This window comes from Salmo salar, chromosome ssa15 (genome assembly GCF_905237065.1).
Source record: "Salmo salar chromosome ssa15, Ssal_v3.1, whole genome shotgun sequence".
NCBI lineage: Eukaryota > Metazoa > Chordata > Actinopteri > Salmoniformes > Salmonidae > Salmo > Salmo salar.
This window is the reverse complement of record NC_059456.1, coordinates 69,909,408-69,925,567: the sequence shown is the minus strand read 5'-3', so window position 1 is coordinate 69,925,567 and position 16,160 is coordinate 69,909,408. Positions and strand designations below refer to the sequence as shown.

At 41.1% G+C, this 16,160-nt stretch overlaps 1 protein-coding gene across 1 annotated transcript; it reads left to right on the top strand.

Moving 5' to 3' along the window:
- Window positions 1-14,400, top strand: LOC106572222 (probable G-protein coupled receptor 173). Its single transcript, XM_045696005.1, has 2 exons — window positions 1-1,193; window positions 9,351-14,400. The coding sequence occupies exon 2, from the start codon at window positions 9,594-9,596 to the stop codon at window positions 10,755-10,757; it is 1,164 nt and encodes a 387-aa protein (XP_045551961.1). The 5' UTR covers window positions 1-1,193; window positions 9,351-9,593; the 3' UTR covers window positions 10,758-14,400.
- The last annotated feature ends 1,760 nt before the right edge of the window (window positions 14,401-16,160 follow it).

Genomic DNA, 16,160 nt, shown 5'->3' with positions numbered 1-16,160 from the left:
AGCTTTCTACAACGGCAGCTGTTGCTTCAGTCTGAAGTTATGTGACTGATTGTGTATATCACACACATTCATTTTTACAACAGAACGCTGCACAACGCGCCTATCCTCTGCCGAAATATCCCGAATCTTGCCTCGCCGATTCCAAAGGGAGCCGAGGGAGAACCGATGCTCAGCGCATAGACGAGAGCCGCTGTTTCCAATTCACCATCGCTTTAACAGCCCTATCATGTTGGTCATTTTCCTAGTTTCCATTATTTAAACAATGACTGAGGCTGGATTCCGAACGACTTGACATGTCCGTGAAAGATATGGTATTTGGGGATTTATCACCGCAAACAAGGATTTTTTTTCAATCTCATTAAAGACCAAACAAGGCGGGTACATGTTTAAATATATAGGGCGCCTACAGGCACAGTGTAGGCTACATATTTTCACATAAGAGCTGTACTCTCTGAACGGAGAGTCCGCATATACATTTAGTTGGATATGCAAAAGGATATATTACCACTGAAAAGATAAAGACAGCTCTTTGCGCTGGAGACTTGAATGGTCGAAAAAAAGGCGTCTCTGTTTTTGATGGAGAATCCAACAAGCAGAGCAAGATCCGTAGACCCTCAATAAAAGTGTCTTGTGCTGGAGCCTAATAGGACCACCGTTATTTTCAGAATGTAGATGTATTTACCAGTGGCAGGATCCAGTTGATGACATTCACCGAGATATAAGTATTTGAAAAGAGCCAACATTGTCAGCAATTCGAATTGACTCATTTGTTCTATTCTGCCAGTGTGATGGGAATTTATTGCTGAACATTGGGAGAGCTTTATGGAAAACCTGAAGACATGACATGCACACGAAAAAAGAGGAAACGATCCTTTTTGTTCTTTAAAACCTGTGTTTATTTAATTAAGAAGTCTGCAAAAAGCGACATTATTTTTGCATTAAGATCTGGCCGATTCTATGGAGGTGACAATACCCTGTATTAATTATTTAATCTACTCTTTATGTTTTCAGTAATTTATCATTGTGGATTATATTTGGAATTGACGCTCGTTTTGTTGAACCCTCTATGCCATTTACTGTTGCTTTACTTGATTTTGAATCCTTATATATGTAATGTGGACCGCAACAAGCTCCCCAAACGGCCTAGAATAAAACCGTAAGCCTTTGTCTCGAGGACAAGTATAATACATGAGGTAAGATTTCCTTTCCCCTTCCTATGCCATTTTTTTGTTTCTGTGGTTTTGTAAGTACTCCTAGGCCTCACATTGCCATGTTTTTTCCCTCGGGTACCTGGTTAATTCGTTGAAACACTTGTGAAACCCCTTTTTGTGCCTACAACATAGCCTATACTGTTATGATTCAGGCAGCCCCATGACGCATGCCACAGACAAACTGTGGGCTACACGTAGGCCCTTCTAATCTTCTTGTTATTATACACACACACACCACTGCAGATTTGAGTGGCCTTTATGTGATCTAGGCCCAATGGTAAATTATAACAGGGAACCGCATTATGGACACAGGCAGGGAGGTAGACGAGGCTATATCAATCGGTGGCTGTATATTATTCACTGAGCGAATGTCCATTATGACAGCATCGATACTGGCTATCTATCCATTTGCAAATGCGATGCAACTGGGGTGTTGGGGTACCGTCATCAGCCCTCTTTGATTAATTATCATAAACATCAACAACTGTTCGTGAATTTTGACAGGATCGGAGCTGGTTGAACACTTCACATGACACAGCCTACAATATGCTCTAGGCCTATACGCAATTGTTTATGCATTTCTTTGGATTCAAACATGAGGCGTCAAGCACAACACTACTTATTGTTCACAATTGTAATTAAATAGTATTTTCCCCTAGCCCCGGATGCGTTTATTCATATTCTAATATCGTTGTTTATAATTGCATTCGGTCGGTGTTGAACAGTGTCAGAGTGATTCCGGAACCTTTGGTTGGTGAATTCCGCGTCGCCTCCTCCCACGGCGACCACGGCAGCGGTACTCGATTGCTGTTGCTATCCAGTTCTTGACAATGGCTCAGCCCTCTATCACCAACCAACTCCCATTTCTCCAGGCCCCACCCTTCATGAGCCATGGTATTCCCATGAAGCTCTTGGGATACGGCCTAAATATCCCTATCCTATATATTCATTTAGCAATCAAAATGATATACACGTGACGATGTAATCTTCCTTCGTCAATGTCTTTGTTTTACTGCAGGCCTATTTTCCATCGTTTGAACACTTTTCCCACTCACCTGTTTGTAGAAAGGGGTGTGGTATCATTTGACACTTCACATTATGTAATTATGGTCATGTAGAGACGTACTGTATGTATTCTATTTTAGCATTCACTACGGTTACATTTGTGAAATACTATAATTTACAACAGGCACTGTGGCACCTGATATATCATGTTAGTAGATAGATCAACAATAGATAGATACAGTCGCTGAAGTCTACACACCCTTTGCACTGCCTTCACATTTTGCTGCCTTACAACGAAATCTTAAAAGGTAATAATACAATGTCTCCCAACACAGTTTGAGCAATTTTGACAAAAACGATAGATATACAGTATGTTGCCCTAAGAGTTGTGCAAAGTTGGTATAATCTTATTCACAAAGATTCATAGCTTTAATGGCGGCCAATTGTGCTTCCACCAAATATTAACTCTGGGGTGTGAAGACGTCAGCAATCAAGGCCAAATATTAACTCTGGGGTGTGAAGACGTCAGCAATCAAGGCCAAATATTAACTCTGTGGTGTGAAGACGTTAGCAATCATGGCATCTTCGGGGTTTTTTTATTAATTTGAAAGGTATTCCATAATTTTTCTTCCACTTTGGAAATGTGGAGTAGGTTGTGTACATCAGTAGATGTAATTTTAAGGCAGCAAACAGACATTTTCAAGTTTTGCCATAGACTTTTAAGCCGATTTGAGTCAAAACTGTAACTAGGCCACTTGGTAAGCAACGCCAGTGTATATTTGGCCTTGTGTTTTAGGTTATTATCCTGCTGGAAGGTGAATATGTCTCCTGGTGTCTGTTGGAAAGCAGACTGAACCAACAAATTCACCTTTCTGCAGGACAATGACCTAAACCACAAGGCCAAATATACACTGGAGTTGCTTACCAAGACAACATTAAATGTTCCTGAGTGGCATAGTTACAGTTTTGATCCAAATCATTTTAAAAGTCTATGCCATCTACCAACAGGTGCCCTTCTTTGCGAAGCATTGAAAAACATCCCTGGTCATTGTGGTTAAATCTGTTTTTGAAATTCACTGCTTGACTGAAGGACCTTACAGATAATTGTATGTGTGGGGTACAGAGATGAGGTGGTCATTCAAAAATCATGTTAAACACTATTATTGCACACAGTGTGAGTCTATGCAATTTATTATGTGACTTTTTAAGCACATTGTTACTCCAGAACTTATTTAGGCTTGAATACTTATTGACTCAAGACATTTCAGCTTTTCATTTGTAATACATTTTTTTTTACAAAAATGGGCTATTCTATGTAGGCCAGTGCCACAAAATCTCAATTTAATCCATTTTAAATTTAGGCTGTAACACAACAAAATTTGGAAAAAGTCAAGGGGCGTGAATACTTTCTGAAGGCACTGTATGTCTTCAAAATAGCATTCACAAATGTACATTTCTGGAACACTAAAGGTAGATAGAGTTAGATCAACAATAGCTATGTACAGTTTAAGTCAGAAGTTTACATACACCTTAGCCAAATACATTTAAACTCAGTTTTTCACAATTCCTGACATTTAATCCTAGTAAAAATTCCCTGTCTTAGGTCAGTTAGGATCACCACTTTATTTTAAGAATGTGAAATGTCAGAATAATAATAGAGAGAATTATTTATTTCAGCTTTTATTTCTTTCATCACATTCCCAGTGGGTCAGAAGTTTACATACGCTCAATAGTATTTGGTTGCATTGCCTTTAAATTGTTTAACTTGGGTCAAACGCTTCAGGTAGCCTTCCACAAGCTTCCCACAATAAGTTGGGTTAATTTTGGCCCATTCCTCCTGACAGAGCTGGTGTAACTGAGTCAGGTTTGTAGACCTCCTTGCTCGCACAAGCATTTTCAGTTCTGCCCACAAATGTTCTATAGGATTGAGGTCAGGGCTTCGTGATGGCCACTCCAATACCTTGACTTTGTTGTCCTTAAGCCATTTTTCCACAACTTTGGAAGTATGCTTGGGGTCATTGTCCATTTGGAAGACCCATTTGCGACCAAACTTTAACTTCCTGACTGATGTCTTGAGATGTTGCTTCAATATATCCACATCATTTTCCTCCCTCATGATGCCATCTATTTTGTGAAGTGCACCAGTCCCTCCTGCAACAAAGCACCCCCACAACATGATGCTGCCACCCCCGTGCTTCACGGTTAGGATGGTGTTAATCGGCTTGCAAGCCTCCCCCTTTTTCTTCCAAACATATGACCAAACAGTTCTATTTTTGTTTCATCAGACCAGAGGACATTTCTCCAAAAAGTACAATCTTTGCCCCCATGTGCAGTTGCAAACCGTAGTATGGCTTTTTTTATGGCGGTTTAGGAGCAGTGGCTTCTTCCTTGCTGAGCGGCCTTTCAGGTTATGTCGATATAGGACTCATTTTATTGTGGATATAGATACTTTTGTACCTGTTTCCTCCAGCATCTTCACAAAGTCCTTTGCTGTGTTCTGGGATTGATTCGCACTGTTCGCAAAGTACGTTCATCTCTAGGAGACAGAAACTCCTTCCTGAGCGGTATGACGGCTGTGTGGTCCCATGGTGTTTATACTTGCGTACTATTGTTTGTACAGACGAACGTGGTACCTTCAGGCGTTTGGAAATTGCTCCCAAGGATGAACCAGACTTGTGGAGGTTTACCATTTTTTTTCTGAGGTCTTGGCTGATTTCTTTCGATTTTCCCATGATGTCAAGCAAAGAGGCACTGAGTTTGAAGGTAGGCCTTGAAATACATCCACATGTACACCTCCAATTAACTCAAATGATGTCAATTAGCTTATCAGAAGCTTCTAAAGCCATGACATTTTCTGGAATTTTCCAAGCTGTTTATAGGCACAGTCAACTTAGTGTATGTAAACTTCTGACCCACTGGAATTGTGATACAGTGAATTATAAGTGAAATAATCTGTCTGTAAACAATTGTTGGAAAAATGACTCATGTCATGCACAAAGTAGATGTCCTAACCGACTTGCCAAAACTATAGTTTGTTAACAAGAAATTTGTGGAGTGGTTGAAAAACTAGTTTTAATGACTCCAACCTAAGTGTATGTAAACTTCCGACTTCAACTGTATGTGGTTGAGGGTCCCTTGTCTGTGTCAATAGCAGAAACTCACATTTGTTATAGCCTAATAGTTGGTAAATGAATAGAGGAATAATTTTTTATAGTAGCCTACACTATTGGTGCCTCCCATTCAAGCACCACCATCTTTGTAGGCCTATGTCCTATGATGTTTGAATGAATTAGTCTGTTCCAGAGCATTATATTGAGATAAATAATCTATAATCCAAATATAAGGCTCTGGGCTATTACATGTGATATCATGTGACATGGACCTTGGTGGCTAGAATATTAGAATAGGCTGTAAGAAGGCCTACTGTTGGTAATACGCAACAAAGCCTGGTGACATCATTTTAGAGACGTAAACAAGTAGTATATGGATGAGAAATAGGTATATGAATAGATGATCAGATATATGCAGAAAGATATTTGTTTGACTTGAAGAATGGGGTAGGCCTAGTTAAGGTATCCTTTCATTAACTAGCAACACAAACCTGTGACATTGCTTTAAAAAAAAAACTATCGCAAGTCCATGGAGTGTAATTCTCATGACTGATTTGGTGAGTCATTTTAAAAGAATTTCTGAAATATTATAACACAGCAAGAAATTAACACTAGATCCTTACATATGAGAGATTGTGCATGAAAGGCAATTAACAAGAATGTAGGCCCCGTTTTTGCCGTATTGAAATTGCCATATTGAAATTGGTTTAATGTACATTTAGCTAGGTATTTCAGTTCTTATTCATTAGTAGTTGTGGCCAAATATATTGGCACCCTTGCACCTTTGCTAAATAATTCCCTAGTTCTTCTACAATAAGTTAAAATTGAAAAAGAAGAGGATAAGACTGTGAGGTTGCTTTGCTGCCTCTGGTATTGGGGTCCTTGAATGTGCGCAAGGCATCATGATATCATAGATTATTAGGTGTTTCGAGTCCAATGTTCAACACAGTGTCCAAAAACTGGGTCTCCATTGGAGGCTGTGGTCTTCCAGTAGGACAACGAGCCCAAACACACATCAAAAGAGCATCCAGGAATGACCAGCAAATAGTCCAGCTCTGAATCACTTCCAAAACCTATGGCGAGATCTGAAAACAGCAGTTGGTGGAGGGCAGCCCTCAAATACTGAAGTAGAGCAGTTTGCTGCTGAAGGGCGGGCCAAATTGCCAGTAGAAAGGTGCAGAAAGCTCAATGATGGCTACAAGAAGAGTTTGTCTGCAGTTATCTTGACCATAGGCTGTGCAACCAAGTACTAGCTCCGGAGTGCCAGTCATTCTGTCCTTGCCATTGTCTGTATTTTCTAAATTAAAATTGTATACAATTGGTTCTGAAATGTTGAAAATCCAATAACAAGGTGTGGAGACAACACTTTTTAAATTCTGTTTAAACTTATTTTAGAAGAAATAGGAAACTATTTAACTGTATCAGTATTACTGTTCAATAAAATGGGTGTTATTTTGGATGAAGGAGGACTGGGGTCACCAAGGACCACTGGGATATGAGGAACTGCGGTAGCGTTTTATAATATGTCCCATGTGGCTCAGTTGGTAGAGCATGGTGTTTGCAACACCAGGGTTGTGGGTTCAATTCCCACGGGGGGCTAGTACGAAGAAAAAAAAATGTAGGAAATGTATGCACTCACTACTGTAAGTTGCTCTGGATAAGAGCGTCTGCTAAATGACTCAAATGTAAATAATAACTAAGGTATGTTTAGAAATTATTCAAAATGTGTATAATGTTTGTACTCTATAAATGATTAATGTTTATTAAGAAGGTTATTCTAAAGTGTTATCATATACTGTGAGAACTAGCTATGGGTGCCAAATTCAGGCCATAATATTCATTTGAAAATACTGACCAAGTATTTAACTGGTTATTCTGGCAAAGCAAATGTTGCCAAAACTATTATGATGGCAACACACTAACAGCTTTTGACACATTTCATAAATGGACAAAAGACACGGAACGTGGCAAGCTACATTTGCCGTTGTATTACAAGGCACAAGAAAATATAGACTAGAACTTAATTGTCCATCCAAGGATGGAAATTTGTCTTTGGTATCATCAGTGAACTATGAGCATGACACACCATACTCTACATAAACACATACAGGGGCTATATAATAATAATAAATACATACAGCAGGCTTATACACATTCATACCTGACCTCTAACCTTATTGTACCTTTGAGTACATGTGCAATGTGTACAGAGTAGCTAATACAACGTGTTTCTGCTCCGATTCATGTTCTCCACTAATAACTGAACACAACTTAGTTTATCGTGTGTTACTTTCATTGGCCTTCTCATATGGTATGCGTGCCTCAGAAAAAAATGAAACCATCAGTATTCTCCACACAATCTTCTAGACATTTTGGGCTGGTTTCCCAGACAAAGTTTAAGCCTAGTCCTTGATTTAAAAGCATGCTCACGCGAGAATCTCCATTTAATTCACTTTTTAGTCCTGGACTAGGCTTAAACTGTGTCTGGGAAACCGACACTTTAAGTTTAGTGTCAGTATGTCACTGCTGGAAGGACTGTGTTGGTGGGTGTCTTTTTTGTTGCTGATCATATCTGAAACTTTCAAATGCCCCCACCATTCCTCACAACAGTTCTTACAGTCTTATACACACACACGCACACACACAAACGCACGCACAGCATAAGGCAGAGTGGTCCTGTAGCTTAGCAACAAGCTGCTGTAATTACTGTGACAGAAATACATTAGTATGCTTGCGCTGAAACAATGGGCCTGAGCCCTTCTCTCTTTTTGGCTCATACTCCATAATCATCACCTGTGCATTCCCCGATCACTCTCGAAGCGTTCATCAATACAAATGAGGGTGGTGGCATGGTCAATACAGATTGACTCCCCTCACACACACACTCATATACAAGCGCGCACACACACACCTACGCATGCACACTACTGAGCTATCAGACATACTGTATATCTCATGTGTCACTGTGCAATGCAACCTCTTTTGGAAATGCCTCGTCAGTGGTCCCCAAAGTGACTGCACCTATGAGGCCTCAGCAAGCAAATCCCGTTTGTTTTTCCTCCCCGATCTGCTTCACACACACCAACCCTCAAACACACAGAGAACCCCCTCACCACACACACACACACACACACACACACACACACACACACACACACACACACACACACACACACACACACACACACACACACACACACACACACACACACACACACACACAGAGAAAAAGGATATAAGTTGTTGTAGCCTAGCAACAAGCGAGGTAATTACCGTGACAGACTAGTTGCTGGCATGCCATGTAGCGTGTGGAGAAAACAGCTGATCTGATTGGTGCTAAGGGGGAAAGAGAAGCTGTTCCACAGCATGCTACAGCAGATGCCTATATGAGCCCTGTTTCGCTCATTGGAAAAACAATTGATTGATTCTGTGGGACAAATTATTTGCGTAATACTGAGGATGATGTTTTCAGACTTGAACGTCTTTCTCCACTATTATGACAATGGATTCTGTATTACGTTTGAAGATAGGGGCTTTAGTACAATGTTGTTAACAACAACAGGCAGAACTTTATTTTGGGATAAACCCAGATGGGACAGACTTAACAAATTTTTCATCTTTATGTGAAAAACATATGTTCTTATTACCATGTACTTTGTCTGTAATTATAGGTAGTTACATGGTTGGGGAGAATGGCCACATTTCTTTCACATTTCATACTCTTACCTAACTGCATCATGGCCTAGCGCAGTTAGGATATAAATGTAGATATAAATGTAGACCTTTCTGATAAAAAAACAACTGCTGCTTTTTGCAGTTCAGCTAAGGCCAATGCTGGAATCATAAAAGCAATGTATTGTAATATTAGAAAAGCCTCAAGTCACACACGTGAAGTCACACCTCTCATATTTAACCTTGTACGGTATATTCCCTGCAAATGCTTACACTGTATTATCCCCCAGTGATGTCAGACCAGGATGCCCATCCAAACTTAATGCTTATTGTTCATACTTCCTGTTTACAGGAGCTGACGCTGTAAGAACAAGAGGCACCGAGGGGTAGCGCTACAGGAAACGAGGGGCTCAGTGCAAAATGGGGCAATGCAGAGTGAAGCACTCCGGTTCCATGTGAGCTCCAGAGAAGAGGCAACCACGAGGACGAACGAAAGGGCAGCTGGAGGAGGAGGAGGTGGCGGTGGAGGAGGAGAGGGAGAAGGAAGAGGGGTGGATTTCAGGAGAAAAGAGGGCTTGACACGGGAGCCAAAGGGATGGCCAATGGCAACGAGAGCAGCGAGGGGCTTGGCGGTCCCATGGCTGCAGTGGTGGCCACGACGGGAGGAATGGCAGTCGGGGGCCCATCGTCGGCCGTGTCCACATACATCAAACTGGTCCTACTGGGTCTGATCATCTGCATCAGCCTGGTGGGCAACCTGGTGGTGTCTCTGCTGGTCCTCAGGGACCGGGCCCTGCACAAGGCCCCTTACTACTTCCTGTTGGACCTGTGCCTGGCCGACACCATCCGCTCGGCTGTCTGCTTCCCCTTTGTGCTGGTGTCCATTAAGAACGGCTCGGCCTGGACCTACAGCGTGCTCAGCTGCAAGGTGGTGGCCTTCATGGCCGTGCTCTTCTGCTTCCATGCTGCCTTCATGCTCTTTTGCATCAGCGTGACACGTTACATGGCCATCGCCCACCACCGCTTCTACTCCAAGCGCATGACCTTCTGGACGTGCGTGGCGGTGGTGTGCATGGTGTGGACGCTGTCAGTGGCCATGGCCTTCCCACCCGTCTTTGATGTGGGCACCTACAAGTTCATCCGCGAAGAGGACCAGTGCATCTTCGAGCACCGCTACTTCAAGGCTAACGACACACTGGGCTTTATGCTGATGCTGGCCGTGCTGATCCTGGCCACGCACGTGGTCTACATGAAACTGCTGCTCTTCGAGTACAAGCACCGCAAGATGAAGCCTGTCCAGATGGTGCCAGCCATCAGCCAAAACTGGACCTTCCACGGGCCCGGCGCTACCGGCCAGGCGGCAGCCAACTGGATCGCAGGCTTCGGCCGGGGCCCCATGCCACCCACCCTGCTGGGCATACGGCAGAACTTGCACAACCAGAACCGGCGCCTGCTGGGCATGGAGGAGTTCAAGGCGGAGAAGCAGCTTGGCAGGATGTTCTACGTGATCACCCTGTTGTTCCTGGTGCTGTGGTCGCCCTACATAGTGGCCTGCTACTGGCGGGTGTTTGTCAAGGCGTGCACTATACCGCACCGATACCTCTCCACCACCGTATGGATGAGCTTTGCCCAGGCAGGGGTCAACCCCATCGTCTGCTTCTTCCTCAACAAGGACCTGAAGAAGGGGCTCTTGGCCCACCTGCCAGCCTGCTGTAGGACTAAACCTCATCTGCCCCGAGAGCCTTACTTTGTCATGTGAGGGGGACGGTGGGTGGTTGTTACCTGGGGAGGGTGTGGAGGGGCGGTGGCAGGGATGTCTGTGAGCGGTTAGGATGGCATGAGGGACCATTTTAGTTGTTGTGGCCTTTGATTCAGTGCAAGATGCTTTAAAAGCAGTGGGTTCAATCGGGAACTGACGAAGTGGTGAGAATTTCAGAATTTCATTTCACCTCCGTGTGATGTATCTGGGTTTCTCCTTGTCAGAGGCGAGCAGAGGCATTTCAAACTCATTTGGAATGTTATAAATTGTTTTAAAATTACTTATTGAGGGAGTATTACACACAGTAAGAGGCATGTGGTTGCTGCAGTGTAGAAACAATGAAACCAATTGTTGGTCTAAAATTATTATAGGAAGGATGTATTATTTCATCATTCTATTATCAAACCAAAAACACCTTTGACACCAGCATATAGATTTGGCATCATTTGAGATCAGTTACATTGCTAACTGACATAAAAAAATGTCTTTCCTTTTTTATAAATGGTCTTGGTCAGGAAACAAATTTAAGAGAGGGATTCCTTCTACACACAGACAGAATACGAGACTAAACCAACAACTCAAACAGTCTATCTCAGATGCATGTTTGTATTCTTAGTTTTAATGTGGAACCTATGAAACTGGTAGACAGTCTTTAAACAGTAGAGGCCAAGAGAATGATCATTCTGGGCCTGCTATTGTGAAAGAGATTGAAGTGAGGGTGACAATATTTCTGTAGGTTGTGGGGACAACCTGGTCATATTGCTCAGTCACTCCCTCGTCTGTTCTCTCAGACCAAAAATATCAGATGGTCCTCTGAAAATTTGCTAGTGAATGACTAATAGGAGAGTGTGCTAGCACTGCTTCCTTCCTTCATCTGCTTGAATCAAAAGGCATCAGTAACACAGTCAAACAGAGAAATTATGAGTTTTGTACAAATAGCATATTCAGGCACTGTTGGCTTCATTTGGAGTTTATTTGGGGTTTCTATTACATTCTAATTTGGTCTAACACTTCAGATGAGTACACTATTGGATATGGGAAAATGTTAAAAGAGCTGCCATCAAGAACAGTTTGATCTTGTGTTCATTAGCGTTTAATAACAGAAATGAGCAGATAATAATTGTGAAGTGCTAATAGGCAGACAGAATTATGAAACGCATGTTTAGCTGACATGTGTAATCACATGATTTCTGAGGATAACTTAAACAGACCAATCAGTGACAAACTGAGAACTTGAGACCACTTTATAAAGAAATATATATATTTGATAAATTGACAGAAAATGCTCCATGCTCTTGCCAAATTCCTTTTGCTGTAGGTGGTATTGTTGCAGATGATTGAACCTTGGAAACCTTTTTCATCAATCTGAAATTGTTTAAAAAGACAGTTGATAGAAAATGTTCATAAAACCTCAACCAGAATGTTTAGATCTTCAGATAGGATAAAGTTATTTATCTTTGATGACATCATCACTTCACATGAAGATCTTTGATGTTATGACATCATCACTTCACATGAAGGTCTTTGTCGAGAGGTGGGGGAAAATTCAGCCCATTTATATTTTTGCACACATTTGAGGAATTTATGAAAAATCTATCTTTTTTTTTCTTAACATGATTTAGACTTGAACCATAATGCTAACTAAGTGTAGGCCGGGACACAGAGATTGTAATATCTTAAGTGAATGTCAAGCAGAGGTCTGGAACATGATACTATCCCTTCGTGGGTACAAATGTATGTTTATTTTAGTTTTCAAAATGCTCTAATGTTATCTGCAAACAATAACGACAACAAAAACTAACAATAACAATGAAGCTACAGATAATTGAATTGTTATTTCTATTATCTGCATTATGGCCTTACTCTCTCGCTCTCTCTCTCAAAAAAAGGTTTGTTTATAACCAATGCAAGAAAGAGTTGACAGCTGTATGCCTCTATGTGTTGAAGTAATAAAGATAAAGCGATTATTCCAACTAATGGGGAAACACAACACTGTGTAATTAATTACTTTCGGAGGACACATCTCTCCCCCTCGCAACACCAGTCAAAAACTTTTACAAGGATGGTAATAAAGAAAAAACACTTGCAAATTGTAACACAGGAGTGTGCAATTGTGTGTAAAGGACAGAGGAAACTTTAATCCAACATCGACAATTAATGGAATTAACAAAAGCCCTTCCTGGATTATTGTGGATTTATTTTAGACTTTTTGTTGTTGTTTCTTCTCTTATCAGTCAGTGGGAGGGGGTGGGGTTGATGGGATGAGGCTGGTGTTGTGTATTGATCTGTGAAAACAAGGATTAAAAAAATATGTGTGGATTTTGGGGTTGGTTGTTGTTGGGGAGGGAAGGAGGGAGACCTGGAGTGATTTTTTTGATAAGCAGAAATGCCTGACAGTGCTTTTTTAGTTGCTTCAGGCACACTATCTTTTGTAAATTATCTATGACCTCCGTACTATTTAATGTGTATTATATGGACAATGGACTGACTTGGAATTGAGGGGGGTAAAGAAGGGGGTTCCTGGTCATTGCATTTTTACCACACGTGTGTGTGTGTGTTTCTGTATGCAAGTATGAATGTGCGTATGTTTAGAGGCTAGAGGGATGAAAACAAAGGACATGTGGGAAATAGGAATGGCCCGAAATTTTGCATTTTGAAATGTCACTCCTGCAAATGCTTATTCAGTATTTTTCATCCTCAGCCTGTTCCTGACACGGAGAATTGAATGTGCTAAAACCAATGAGGTTCATTCAAAAATCTGAGGCGAGTGTCTTCTTAAACCATTCAACTGCAGAGCCTCAAGACGTAGCCTATAACATTTTATACACATGCAGTTCCTCTAAATTGGACTACAGAGCCTTCTATCTCAATGGAGATTCTGTTCTTGCATACATGTATGGGAATATGAAGGGTGAAGTCCGTTTGAGATTGTGTCTTGGGGCGAGTGGTTCTATCCACATAGCTTCTATGATTATTGCACTCTTATTCATTTCCAATGTGTCTCAGTGAAAGGAATAACTTTTATACATGATCTTGGCTTGGGGTTTAAATTTGAAATACACTGAGTTATGTTGGTCATAGAACTAACATTCTAATACTTTCCATATTTCTAATTTCTGCCTCTTCTGTAGTGTTTTGACTTTGTAAAATCCCAAAGCCAGCCAAAACCCAATTTGACATCTGAATGTCTTATTTAATAACTCACTGATTTTACAGTGTGACTGTAGTTATTATGACCCTGTATGTGGAGAGAATACATACATACCCATGTTATGGATTAAACAAAATTTAAGACAGAAAAAGCTGTGCAACCACAGTGTTATTATACATTAAATCTATGAAAAGACAGACTCATAAGGATAGTCCTGTATGTCTCTGAATAGTGGAACAAATCCTGAATCTCAGAACTAAAATACTTTTGACTTTACCCTTTAAGCTGAACCACAAAATGTCAAAGCTCACGAAAAAAATCTGCAGTTGAATATCAAATCTAAAATAGCAGAGGTTTGAAGGATACCTATGTAAATGTCTTTGGGCACCTAAATATCTTGGAAGTCAGAGGGTGTGGTTTCCATATATTTTCTGTATTATATAAAAAATAAAAACTGCCTGAGCTGTTAAGCATGTCTCTGGCCATTTATGATTTTTGTCATTGGTTTTTGTAATGAAAAATTAATTTCCTTTGAAACTATTGACAAATTGCAATGACTAAACGTAACACATTCCTTATGTGCAGCAGATAAGGACACACTATCTAAAAGTTAGGAGCAAGTAATAAAGTTATTCTATGCTGGGAATGCAAACATAAGACACCCAAATTCGCCAACCAGTCGTGGAGACATGACTCCGGTTATAAAACATTGTCAGCTACAGGTAACTGACAAAATAAAAGGTAACACCAACATAAAGTGTATTTATAGAGAGTTGGTCCACCACGAGCAAGAACAGCTTCAAAGAATCTTGGCATAGACTCTACAAGTATCTGGAACTCTATTGGAGGGATGCGACAAATTCAATAATTTGGGTGTTTTGTTGATGGTGGTGGAAAACACTGTCTCAGGTTCTGCTCCAGAATCTCCCATAAGTGTTCAATTGGGTTGAGATCTGGTGACTGAGACGGCCATGGCATATGGTTTACATTGTTTTCATGCTCATCAAACCATTCAGTGACCACTCGTGCCCTGTGAATGAGGGCATCGCCATGATAGCCAAAATAATGGCGTGCCCAGCATTTTTATAAATGATTATATTAAGCCTGATGGGACGTTAATTGTTTAATAATTAACTCAGGAACCACACCTTGTGTGGAAGCACCTGCTTTCAATACACTTTGAATCCCTCATTTACTCAAGTGTTTCCATTATTTTGGCAGTTACCTTTATGTTGCACCTCACCTGGGGTATTATTGATAACATTTATTGTGGGGATTGGACTCACAATTGTTTTTAGCCCACGCAACAGAAAGAGGACATAACCTAACCCCAAAAGTATGATGTCAAAGGGTTACAAGATACTATCTTGTACAGTTAATACATTTAAAGGCAGTAAATATACTGTCTTCCTTTTCCATGCCTTGTTATCCACCTTCATAAGGTCACCAAGTTGCAAAGAGTTTACAAAGCCCCAGATTAGCTCACTTGTGGAAAGGTTGAAAAGAGGCTCATGATCATCTTGCAGAATCGTAACATTAAGTTTCAACTTGTGATGCCATCTTTCCTTTATACTAACTTTCAGCATCAAACTTGCAAAGCTTCCCCACAAATGTATACTGAACAAAAATATAAAAAGCAACATGTAAAGTGTTGGTCCTAGGTTTCATGGGCTGAAATAAAAGATCCCAGAAGTGTTCCATACACACAAAAAGCTTATTTCTCTCAAATGATTTTGCACAATTTTGTTTACATCCCCCCTACATCACAAGTTTTGAGGGAGTGTGCAATTGGCATGGTGACTGCAGGAATGTCCACCTGAGCTCTTGCCAGATAATTTAATGTTAATTTGACTACCATAAGCCAACCTCCGTCATTTTAGAGAATTTGGCAGTATGTCCAACTGGCCTCAGAACCACAGACCACGCGTAACCCCGCCAACCCAGGACCTCAACCTCTGACTTCTTCAACTGCGGGATCGTATGAGACCAGCCATCCAGACAGCTGATTAAACTGTGGGTTTGCACAACTAAATAATTTCTAAACTGTACGAAACCGTCTCAGGGAAGCTCATCTGTGTGCTCGTCGTCCTCACCAGGGTCATGACCTGATTGCAGTTCGGCCTCATAACAGATTTCAGTGGGAAAATGTTCACCTTTTATGGCCACTGGAGAAGTGTGCTCTTCACGGATGAATACTGGTTTCAGCTGACTGGGCAGATGGCAGACAGCGTGTATGGCATCATGTGGGCGAG